The sequence below is a fragment of the Pieris brassicae genome, chromosome 8, assembly GCF_905147105.1.
Source record: "Pieris brassicae chromosome 8, ilPieBrab1.1, whole genome shotgun sequence".
NCBI classification, from domain to species: domain Eukaryota; kingdom Metazoa; phylum Arthropoda; class Insecta; order Lepidoptera; family Pieridae; genus Pieris; species Pieris brassicae.
Genome location: NC_059672.1, coordinates 7,367,640 through 7,379,960, shown reverse-complemented (window position 1 = coordinate 7,379,960; position 12,321 = coordinate 7,367,640). Strand labels below are relative to the sequence as shown.

General features: G+C 33.2%; 2 protein-coding genes across 2 annotated transcripts; both read left to right on the top strand.

The window, feature by feature from the left end:
- The first annotated feature begins 1,598 nt into the window (after positions 1-1,598).
- On the top strand, positions 1,599-5,322 carry LOC123713869 (protein phosphatase 1 regulatory subunit 7). Its single transcript, XM_045667765.1, has 6 exons — positions 1,599-1,754; positions 1,835-2,066; positions 2,238-2,366; positions 2,557-2,719; positions 3,118-3,426; positions 3,854-5,322. Exons 1-6 carry the CDS (start codon positions 1,748-1,750, stop codon positions 4,025-4,027), a joined length of 1,014 nt encoding a protein of 337 aa, XP_045523721.1. The 5' UTR covers positions 1,599-1,747; the 3' UTR covers positions 4,028-5,322.
- A 993-nt stretch (positions 5,323-6,315) lies between these two features.
- On the top strand, positions 6,316-12,198 carry LOC123713868 (fumarylacetoacetase). The gene is made up of 9 exons (XM_045667764.1): positions 6,316-6,523; positions 6,889-6,996; positions 7,317-7,441; positions 7,513-7,653; positions 7,871-7,968; positions 8,680-8,835; positions 10,059-10,265; positions 10,746-10,894; positions 11,706-12,198. The coding sequence occupies exons 1-9, from the start codon at positions 6,440-6,442 to the stop codon at positions 11,904-11,906; spliced, it is 1,269 nt and encodes a 422-aa protein (XP_045523720.1). The 5' UTR covers positions 6,316-6,439; the 3' UTR covers positions 11,907-12,198.
- The last annotated feature ends 123 nt before the right edge of the window (positions 12,199-12,321 follow it).

Below are 12,321 nucleotides of genomic sequence, written 5' to 3'. Positions count from 1 at the left end.
AGGGAAGGCACCTATAAAACCTCACTCCTGAAACTTAAGTGTGCCCAACGAGCAGTTCTTAAAACCTCATTGTCTCTTCCCTTTCGTTTCCCTACTGCTGAACTTTATAAAACCAGTTCTGTGCTTACAGTTCGACAGATGTTTATCTTATATACTGTTCTTAAACAACATTCGCTGTTATTCTTCGATACCGCTATGTTGGGCAAACGTTGCAAATATAGCGTTTGTGCAACCTCATCCTTTTATAATTTTTCTCAGCGATCGTTCTCTTTTTTGGGCTGTTACTTGTATAACAAACTTAACATAATTCTGAATATATATCCTAAAACTAAAAAAATGTGTAAAGCAAACAGTTCATACATTTTTACTTACTTTGAACTACGACCAAACGGAAAATCTGCTAGATGTATTAAAATAATTTTACATATGTTCTCAGGCGTGTGCCTGACATACCCACACACATCCTTCTCACGCTCACTCACACACACGTACATACAACTTTATTTCTACTAACTTCTAACTAGCTGACTGCTTTGTTTGTTTTTCGTTCCTTATTTAAAACGTTAACGTTGTTTGCCTACCCATATATGTATGTACTTTTTGTTATCACTCAATATGACTTTGCTGTGAATGGAAGTCTATCACAGGTTCTTACCAGGTTTGGAAACCAGTCTCCCAATACCTTCTCAACTGTAATCTTATTTATTGCTGTAAATGTTATATGGGAGAAATAAATAAATAATAATTATTGGTTTTTAATTAATCTGGAGACATAAATTATTAAATAATATTCGCGGAAGAGGATTTGTTAGACATTTTAGAATGTCAGAATTTAGAAAATCTTGAACATTACTGTCGCTGTCTTTTTTTGTAGGCATAATTAAGTTCTATGAATTTTCTCTAGTACTCAATTATAAATCGTTCATAAACAACATCGGTCCTTTTTTCTCGGACATACTTTGCAAACCCGATCCGACCCGACTAATTTTTCCGGTTAATACACCTATACCACCTATGACACTCATAAATGACGTAACTCTCTAGTTGTATAAGAATTTTCAAAATCATAAAGTAGATATTAACCTACAAGCTCTGTTGCGTCGGTGATGCAATGTGTATTGGCGCCGGTGTGATTGGTAGGTGGAGCCACTCTCAGCACGATCGTTTTGTCTAGTTTCTTCTTCTCTTTAACTTGGAGCAGTTGGCATACTGTTTTCAGCGTGGGACTGTCCCTGTGTACGCATTTAATTAATGCTTGTTCATACGCTGAAAAAATTCGACAGCGTATGTTAAGCAGGCTGATCGCCTATTAGGAAAACAAAATGATCACGAAACCAATATAAAAATCTGATGCCAATGTACAGAAAATAGTTAAATTACTGATTTTTTTCTGTTGTAATAAATTTTAAGAAAATAATACACACGTAAAATAGAGCGTAAAGTTCATTGAAATTTAAGGAATTTAAAGCTTTTTAAGTTTTAACAGTTTTCTTAGTCTGTCCTAATACATTATGTTAAAACAACACATTTGATGATCAAAATCCAAAACAAACGTCAAAACATAATTTTTGTAAACATGTTCTAATCTGTGATTTAAAGTGACAGAAAGTGTTAATTGTGGTTGCAAAAACCAAAAAGCTAATTAAAATAAACGCCGGCTATAATAATTTACAACGGGACATCATTTTCATTATTTATATTGATTAGTATTACAGTTAGGCGAAAATATATTAAACTAAAGGATACTATGGCTGGTAAGTATTTATTGTAAAGTAACCTTGTTTCTTGATTGCTCAAGCAAATAAGTCTACTTGTTAATTAATGTGACTTTCAGATAGTATTGATACCCCGGGTGCGAATAACGATGCAAACGCTGTGCCTAACGGCAATGATGGAAGTGAAAACAAAAGTGGTGATAAATCTCCACCTCCACCCGTAACGCCACCCCCACCTGAAGTTGAAACACAGGAAATCATTGTTATTAATGAAAATACCGAGGAACTTGATCTTAATCATGGTAAAATCGGTAAAATTGAAAATCTGGAACCTTTGAAGCATTTAGAAAGGTATCAACTTTAATTTGATAAAAATATCATTTAGACTTACGTCATTATTTTTGAGTATTTGTTAATCTTGGTATATTTTTTCTGAGACAAGTATATCTTTCTCTTTGTATACTAACAAAATTCCAATTTGTTTTTAATGATAACTTTATTATTTGCATTGCATGTTTACAGACTATATCTTCGTTGGAATTTGATAAAGACGATTGAGGGCTTAAACACGCTAAACACACTGGTTGAGCTTGAGTTATATGACAACCAGATAACTGTCATTGAAAATTTGGATAATCTTGTAAATCTGGAGTAAGTGTAGTTTCAAGTTAATTCATTGACATGCAAAATTAGAGCTCTAATATGATACATGCATGACTAAATAATTTATAAATTTTAATTTTTACCTTGTAACATTTTTATTATAGTTGTGTCATTACCTTTTAACCTCCTTTAAACCCTTTAATATACAAGTGTCAAAACTTTTCCCTGAAAATTTCAGGATTCTGGATTTATCATTCAATAGAATTCACGAAATATCTGGGCTGGATAAACTTCTGAATTTAAAGAAGCTTTTTCTAAGTTCAAACAAGATTACAGAAATAAAAAATGTTAACCACCTCACCAAGTTGGAACTGCTTGAACTTGGAGACAATAGAATACGGGTATATATAAATATTATGATTTAATTTTGTGATGCTTCTTTTATCCTGTGTTAATGAAACAGTCAATTTTTAAATATTTTTTTTATTCAATTACAGAATAACTTAAATTAACACCTAATGGATAAATTAAAATCAGTGTTTTTAAATATCTTTCAATACATGTTTATGATATTTAATTAATTAATTATGTTATAAGTAATAACTCATGATCCTAGTATGATACAACTCCTTCAGACAGTAATGACAACAAAATTCATATGTTAGCCAAAATAGCACCAACGCTAAAAAAGTTTCATTTTATGTTGAATAAAGTTATGAGTATTGTAAGATATAAATAAAGTGCAGTAGTTGCTGAAACAAAACATACATATATTATTGTAAATGTTTTATTCTTACAGGAAATCAAAAACCTAAATGGGTTACTGACACTCAAACAACTGTACCTAGGAAAAAACAAAATAAATAAAATTCAAAATCTTGAAGATCTTTCAAATTTAGAAATACTCGTTTTACAAAGTAACAGGATAATAAAAATCGAGAATCTAGAGAATCTAACAAAATTAGATCAACTTTACATCTCAGAGAATGGTCTTACAACTATTGAGAATTTGGATTACCAAGTGAAGTTAGAAACATTAGATTTGTCAACAAATAAAATTACAGTCATTGATAATGTTCGGCATATGGTTGATTTGGAAGAACTCTGGGTAAGGTTAAATTTATTAATATGTAAACTAACAATTTAAACCTTTGGTCAGAGAACTAGTTGTTCAATTAATTTCAATTTCACTCATAATTTATTACCATGAACATGTTGTACCTAAATTGCATAGATAAAATCAATCAAAGCCATTGAGTTTGATTCTGTGTATGTGGACTTGTGTTGCTTCTTACAGAAAGGTAAATGTTTAAACATTAAGGCAATATTACAAAAAATTTTATAATAAAAAATGTTGCAGGACTACAGCATCATTTTTGTATCTGTTTGTGATCATTAGATTTTTCCAATAGGCCAGTAAGCTATCAGCCTTCTTGCCATACGCCGTCAACATTTGACTCTAAGGCATGCTGGTTTCCTCACAAATAAACCATACACCAATTGCCAACATTTAACCATGAATATAACATTTTCAGTTAAACGACAATCAAATATCAGAATGGTCTTCAATAGAATACCTTCAAGAGAACAAGAAACTTACTACCATTTATTTAGAACGGAACCCTTTGGCCTCAGACCCAGCTTACAGGCGCAAACTAAAACTCATCCTGCCATCGCTACAACAAATTGATGCGACTCTGTGTAAATAAATGTTATTGAATCATTAGCTGGCGAATGAAATAAAAATATTTTTATTTTATCTGTCATCCCTGGCTTATGTGTTATTTTTCTCTAATTACTTAAGTGTTCATACAATTTGGTTCCGTAATTAGTGATGCCTAAAATTTTAGGTGAAATGTATGTACCATAACATCATCTTGGATTCTGCTATTTTAATTAGTATTTAAAGTCAATGATTGGTTTTTAATCATTTACCAAGTAATTTTTAGTAATACTAATTATTATAAGTTTGAAAATTTGTTTTGATAATCTATTATGGAAGGCTATATAAATCACAAGTGAATCCGTTTGTACTAGTTAACTATACATATTCTACTACATTGTGTCTTCTCTTATAAGATCTTGTGTATGCAATGAATCTTTTTGGTTAATTTCGTTCGCCAGCTTAGTTTCGTTGTCAGGTCGCACGATTAATCACTTATTGCTGATTTCCATTTAAAGTAATTTGTAAATTACGTCATCGACCAGTTTTCGTATTATTGTGTAATAATTGTATGTTATGTTAGCTTTAGTATGGCGTATTGTAGTTTATATATGTTCCTTAGATTTTATGAGAAACTATTTAAGAAATTTCTATATAGCGCTCTGACTATTTGATATTTGAATCAAATACAAAATCTCCATTATTATTTTCATCTGCACAAATATTTACATGGTAACACATTTTGAGATTTCTGTATTGAAATTTCTTAAAAAATATTTTTTGTAATATTCATGATCGCTGTTTAAATTAAAAATAATATGCGTCCTATTTTAGTTTAGCTATTAGTTGGTAGTAGTAGTTAGTTATCTGTGTTAAATATGACATATTACTGTGCCTTTACTCAATACATTTTTTGAAACTGCAGCTATTTTAGCTGCTTGGTGCAAACCTTTATAAGTATTATTTTCCCATACATAACTATACAATCCGTCCCTTCGCCTTGTGCATGTCTAACATTACCTTCTTACTATGAGGAGGCTATCTCTGGAACTACTGAATCAAGTTTGAGATTTCTTTCCTTAAGTACAAAGCTAAATTAATCCTATTATTTCGCAATAATATGTATATCGATATTAACAAATATACGTTTCTTAATTGCCTTACAGAATAAGAGAAATAAAAATCAGTTTTAACCATAAACTATAGAGAAATGATTTTCAGGCAGTCTCGGAATCTCATTCGAGCCTTGTGACCAAGCAACGCCCTCTGTTGGGCGTACTGAATAAGGTTAATTTTGAATTGTGAATAATACTTTATATTTATAATAAAAAATGAACTATTTGTGTTTTCATTTTGCATTACTTCCCTTATGTTTATAAAAATATTCACAAATAATAACTGACTTCATCTGCATATATTCCAACTATTATTTACAATTATATTCCGTAACATTGCGAAATCCCAAAATAATTTATAACAAATGTATATAATGTTCTATGATAGAGGGTTTGAAGGAGTATCTTTGACGTTTTAAAGAAATCGATATGATATTATTTTAAACACAAGTACAAATTTTATCGCATGGATTCAGTAACTTCGTACTGTAAATTAATACACTCAATGAGCATCAGAGACAGCATGATTTATAGTAAGACTTTTTGAAGTAAACGCATAACAAAGGATCAGCATTTCAGTTGCATGAAAATGTTTTGAACTTTTTTTGTAGAAAATAATCTATCTTTTATTAAGAAAAGCAACCACTAATTATACATATATTTTTTAATTTTACGATTTCTTATTTTTAACTTGGTTTATAACGGCGTGTTTTTAATGTTCTTACAACGTTCCTCCGTAGTAGAAAGTCTTGAAGAAGAACAACGGGGATCGGTTCCTCTTAGTGGGACTAAGACTAAGACTTTAGACTGTAAAGGTAGAGTACCGTGAGGTTTACAACCGTAATACCGTTGTAATACCGTTTTTAGGTATTACAACCGAGCAGGAAGTGTGACAACTTCACATAGTTTTCGTCCTTTTTGTTTCCAGAAAATTTTGTACTATCGAAATGAATTAATTCCTTCAAACTTTTCAACCTTTTTATTTGTGTCCCATTAAAAATAATGACTAAGTTTCTATGCGCTCAAATTAAAGAAAAGAAATAAATAAATTTGAACTCAGCGACCTGAAATTAGTAGGTTACAGGCATAAAATTTAATATTGATATATTTGCACCTATAGCAATTACTTTAAACTAAGCAGTGTTTCATTTCTTGTAAAATTTCTCAGGCGCAAATAATCGAATGTCCTTGGGACTGAGAAATGTCAAACCTAACCTCACCACATAGCTATAAAACTCAACCGGCAGTAAACAAGTTTGCTAAGCTTATTTACATAGACTTGTTTTAGATTAATAAACGTGATTTTTAGTTGTGACTTGTGAACCGCCAACCATACAGACGTTATGAAGTCGTTCATAGAATATTCGTCGGAGACCGACTTTCCAATTGAAAATTTACCTTATGGTGTATTTACTTCACCTACAAATGTAAGTATTTTATATTTTTGATTTCCCGCACATTGCATCTGTTTAAAATTAAAAAGAAACTTAAATATTCACATATACATATATAAAGGAAATATATTATTACGTCAAGGTGACCTATTTTATCAATCTTCATAATTTATATTTTTTAACATCGCAAATTCGTATAAAATTTTACTCTGCATAAGAAACTTTTTGATTGTTTTTTTTTTATTTTTGAACCAAGAATCCTTACATGATCAAAATGAAATAACTTGTAATCTGTGTTAAAGTTATATTTACGCGGGAATTTTGAAACTGCACTAGAATCTCAGGTACATTCTGTACCTTATACAATAATAATTATATAATGTACTTTTTAATCATAGGTACAAAAACACATAGGAGTGGCTATCGGCGAATGGATATTAGATTTGCATGTCATATCGCATTTATTTAATGGCGATCTGTTGAGAGACCAACAACATGTTTTCAAAGTAAGTATAGACTGGTTATGATAATTAAACGAATATAATTAACTTTAGATTTTGCATAACTTTTCAATAAATTCGTCTTTATGCCCTTTATTATTATTTAGTTTCTTTATAATGAAACTGCTGAATGGTTAAAAATAATACATTTTGATTTCCCTTTCGTATTGTTTACAGAAAAATAATTAAGCGTTTATCTCAGTTGTCTATAGCATCTATAGTTTTCATTTATCAGTTTATTTGAGTATTTTTTTAAGTTCAATTAATTTTGTATATAATACATTTTCAATTGAAGCAAAAGTCAACTGGCATTTATCTGATTATAGGACGAAAAATTAAACTCTTTTATGGCATTGAAAAAAGCTTACTGGAGTGAAGCAAGAGCAACGATACAAAATCTTTTGGATGTAAATAATCAAACTTTACAAAATGATTCACAATTACGAGAAAGGTAATAACAAATAAATGGGTCTAATTTTATTATTTATTCATGAAAATTTTCATTTTGTGTGTTTTCTACAGGGCTTTTGTCAAGCAGAGCGAAGCCAAAATGCATCTACCAGCTGAAATCGGTGATTACACAGATTTCTATTCCTCCATACATCATGCTACCAACGTTGGTATTATGTTCAGGAGCAAAGAAAACGCGCTCATGCCAAACTGGTGAGCTACTTATAAACCTATTATATTTACCAAATAAAGCCCAAAATGTTATTGTTGGCTGGCATTGCTTGTAAACCCTCCCCCCCTTTATTCAAGAACTCATATGTCTCTTTTTATCACGGCGTAAACACCATTTGACAGAAAGAGATCAAAGCACTTCAAACAAGTGCAATTATTAAGAATAAGTCGGGCAATGTTTCACGAGAAATATTTTCAGGAAATATATACCAGTCGGCTACCACGGTCGAAGCAGCTCCATTATTGTATCCGGAACACCGATTAGGAGACCATATGGACAAACCTTGCCAGTTGAAGGTAGGTTAAGTAATGTCAACTCGTAAACTTTTTATTATAACATTTTTTTTGGATACATCTTCGGTTTGACTTATTTACATGAATTAATTCTTACAAATATTAATGCAAAAGTGTGTTTTTGGGAATGGTTTTTATTTTACTCGTGGTAATTATAATATAATATCGAGCGCTGGCGCTAAAAAGCGTAGTGTTCTCGGTGGAGTGAGGGAGTCGACTAGTGTAACAAACGCATGCTTAAACTTCGCTTGAGATGAGACGGACGATACAGTGTTTCGTGGAACAAAAATAAAGTACCGGCAAACATCTTGAACATTAAACAAGGGAGTGGGGGAAAGTTTGCACATCGTACACAGCGCGAGACACAAACTGATTTACCAATCACGCGATCCACACGTCACTCTTCCGGATCAATGATCATTTATTAATCTAATGGGCGAGTAGGTGATGAGGTTTGGGTCTAAGATAAGCCTCACGATGTTTCCCTTCACCGTTCGAGCGAATGTTCAATGCGCACATAGAAATAAAGTACATTGATGCACAGCCGGCGATCGAACCTACGACCTCAGAGATGAGAGTCGCACGCTGAAGCCACTAGGCTAACGCTGCTCAAAGTAAATTACTTCATGAAATATTTAGACATTTTTCTATAAGATACATTTCTATGTATCTCTAACCATAGTTCGAGGCATTAATATTTTTTATTAATACCAGGTGCCGAGCCCCATTTCGGTCCATGCAGATTGATGGATTTTGAATTAGAAATGGCCTGCTTCGTTGGTGGACCTCCTACTAAACTTGGTGAACGAGTTACTGCCAAACAGGCTGAAGAACACATCTTTGGATTTGCATTGATGAACGACTGGAGTGGTACGTATACACTGAAGTACATACACCTGCAAATATTTGTTTGTATTTACTACGCTACGTTTATTCTTAATTAATTATTGTATATAATAATAATGTTAAGATTTTGTGTCCTACTTTGAATTTCCTGTGTTTTTTGGGTCTAAAATGTCTTTATTACATTGTGCGTACGAATATCTCCTGTACATCTATGAAAACCTGTGTCTGATACTTCCTCGTCTGATGAGAGAAAACATACTTTTTCACTGAAGTATTTCCGAACCACTTCGATTTAGGGTCCTTCAAACACAGCGTACTAATTCTTAAAAGGCCGGAAACGGTCTTGTGAGCCTTTTGGCAATGTGTTTCCATGGGCGGAAACACCAGGTGATCCTCCTCTTATATAGAAAAAAACTGATATGTCTTAATAAAAGTCGATAAAGATAGAGAAGGCTCATCACTAGGCTATAAATCAAGCTAAAACACTAAAAGCGCATTAGCATCTTACTTTAATACCTTAATATAGTGTTACGAAGACGGGTCGACTGCAATGTTTCTAGATTTTTCTACTAGTTAGAGAACTTTTCAGCAGACTGTAATATGATTTCTGACCGTTTCAGGAGAGGGTCAATCACATATTAGAAAATTGTAATTTCCATAATGTTACCCTAGTTTTCAGGAAGCTGAAACCTTTTTTCAGTCGGTTTCAGAACATGTGTAGTAGAGTGGTGCAGTTTTCAGGAGACCCGTTTTCAGGCGTTTTCAGGCCTAAGTATACCCCTTTGATGAAGGAATATTCTAGACCAAACTTTCTAGGTGTGAGACAAGGACAAGAGTGAGAGAGAGAAGATCAGAACTTTCTCGAAACTAGACTGAGCACTCTAGAACGCCGTACGACAAGGACGGAGCAACGTGCGAAAGAGACAAAGAGTGCGGACGTTCTAGAATTGTGCAATCGCTACTCAGTAGCAAGCCCGCCTAGAAAGTTCTCGAATATTGTTTAGAGTTATTCCCAGGGATATATAAGCGAGCCGAAACGCGACTAGTCGGCTTTAGTTTTGAATGCAATAACAAGAGGGAAACACCGAAGCGATAATAAACCTAAACAAGAAATAAACCCTTGAATAAATCCACGGCATTTTCTATCCCATCCCCTAGCTCGTAACAATAGAAAGGGAGGGGCGAAAACCCAAAAGTGTTTTTATGTTGCTGGTTGATTAATAATAATATATTTCCATAACTTTCAGCTCGTGACATTCAAAAATGGGAGTACGTACCTTTAGGTCCATTCACGGCCAAAAATTTGGGAACAACAATTTCGCCTTGGGTGGTGACGGTAGACGCCTTGAGACCTTACATTGTCGCGAACTACCCTCAGGACCCGCCACCATTCCCGTACTTGAAACATGAAGATAACTTCAACTTTGATATTAAACTGGAAGTGGATTTGATATGTAAGTAATATTTAAGGAGCATACCTAAATAAGAAATCATCATTGAACGCCCAGACGGAATACATAATATCCGTTCAAAAAAGGCAATTTTTTCCACTCACCACCACCGGTGGATGTGGAACCGGCTGACTAATGTATTTCAGAACCAATTCGACTAAGGGCGACTAAATTCACTATGTGAGCGAGTCTTTTTGCAATGTATTACAAACTTCAGATGTGCCCCTGTTTGGCCCTTATTGGCCACCTGTTACATAATTGAATATTCATTCATTTGTGATTCAGTTTTCTAACGACATTTTTCTTGTGTTAAATGCGTTGTTTTTTTTCTATTTTAAGCAGGAAAGAAAAAATGGACAAACCGTTCTTTTTACTGAGTTGAGAGTTTCAATAGATATGATTTGAGCTTGATTAGCTTGATTTAATCCGAGCAGCTTACGTTACTTGACGACCATATACTATTGTATTATTTTAATTTCTCAGCTGAAAAATCACCAGTGGTTACTACGATTAGTCGCTCCAACTACCGGTACCTGTATTGGACAGTTAAGCAGCAATTGGCCCAGCAGACTATTACAGGATGCAACCTGAATCCTGGAGATCTTCTCGGCTCGGGGACTATCAGTGGTGACGTAAGTTCTCAATTCGACTTTAGGTCCTTTAAAGAACGTACCAATTCCTAAAAGGCCGACAACGCACACTAAAATGGGTAACTATGGGCTGCGATGGCTGTCCCTTACGCCTGGGCATTCCATAGGCTCATTTGCCTCCCTAATCTATAAAATAAATGTTAGTGCACAAATTTCTTGAAAAACAAATATCATATCGAGCTGATATGAATCAACGACGGACGGAATACATTTAATAAAATATAACTGATCAACTTAAAAAACAGTCAAGTCAAGTTTCTTTTTTTATTCAAATTTGGTAGTGTGTTGTATTAACATCAACATCTAGGTAAATAACCTTGACTAGTATTTGAAGTATACCGTAAAATTTAAGAGCACCGTAAGATTTGAAGTCTTAATTTTTAAAGGCGTTTTGCCCGGGAATGCGTTTTTTTTATATATTTATGAGCAGGGATTTTAATTGTAAACTTTTTATTAATTTTACAAGTTGATGCTTATAGTCTATGGTATATTGCTTAGTTTGGTTATTTATTCTAAACATCGTAAACCATAGTAACAAACAAGGTAATATAAGGTAAGATATTGTATTATGGTATCTGTAATATTAGTATCTATATTTCGTTTCAGTTTTTTTAATTTATTAATTATTTATAAAATTTAGCAGCCTTTTTCCTTGGAAATCGAAAAAACGACAACAGTGATTCCTGTTGCTGTTATTCCTATTCTAAAGCCTCCGAATAGCGGGACTGTCATTTGAACTTCAGCTGCAAATTCTTTCATGAACCTTTATATTTACTTGGAATATTATTTTCAGACATCTGATTCTTATGGCAGTATGCTTGAATTAAGTTGGAAAGGAACGAAACCGTTACGTCTAAAGTCTGGAGAGGAACGTAAATTCTTGCAAGATGGTGACACAGTTATACTCCGTGGTTACTGCGTTAATGAAAATGGCGTTCGCATCGGTTTCGGCAACTGCGCCGGAAAATTGCTTCCCGCTCTACCATTTGAATAAAATTTACTTGTTTAAGTTGCACAACATGATGCCCAACATGTAGAAAGTCAGCGCGGAACAATGCTCTTTAAACAAACAACAAGCCGCGCGTAATGTTGTACATGTTGAGCGTCACGAGTCGCACGCCAAATGTTGCTGTTGTAGTCGATACGCGGTTTTAAATAGGCATTATTCATATAAATTATATCTTCGTCACAGTAAATCGCTACTCAAGTCTGTGTATCTGAATAACACTTCGAAAAAGAAATGATATTTGGCTGAAATAATATGAGTTATATCAACAGATAAAGTTTTTAATTTAATTCAAAACCCTATACTATTTAGTTTTTGATATTCATGTATATTTTGTAACTAACAAGCCTGATGTAGGTTAATATACAAAAAGAAAGTAGAAATGTTTTAATCCTACAGCGGT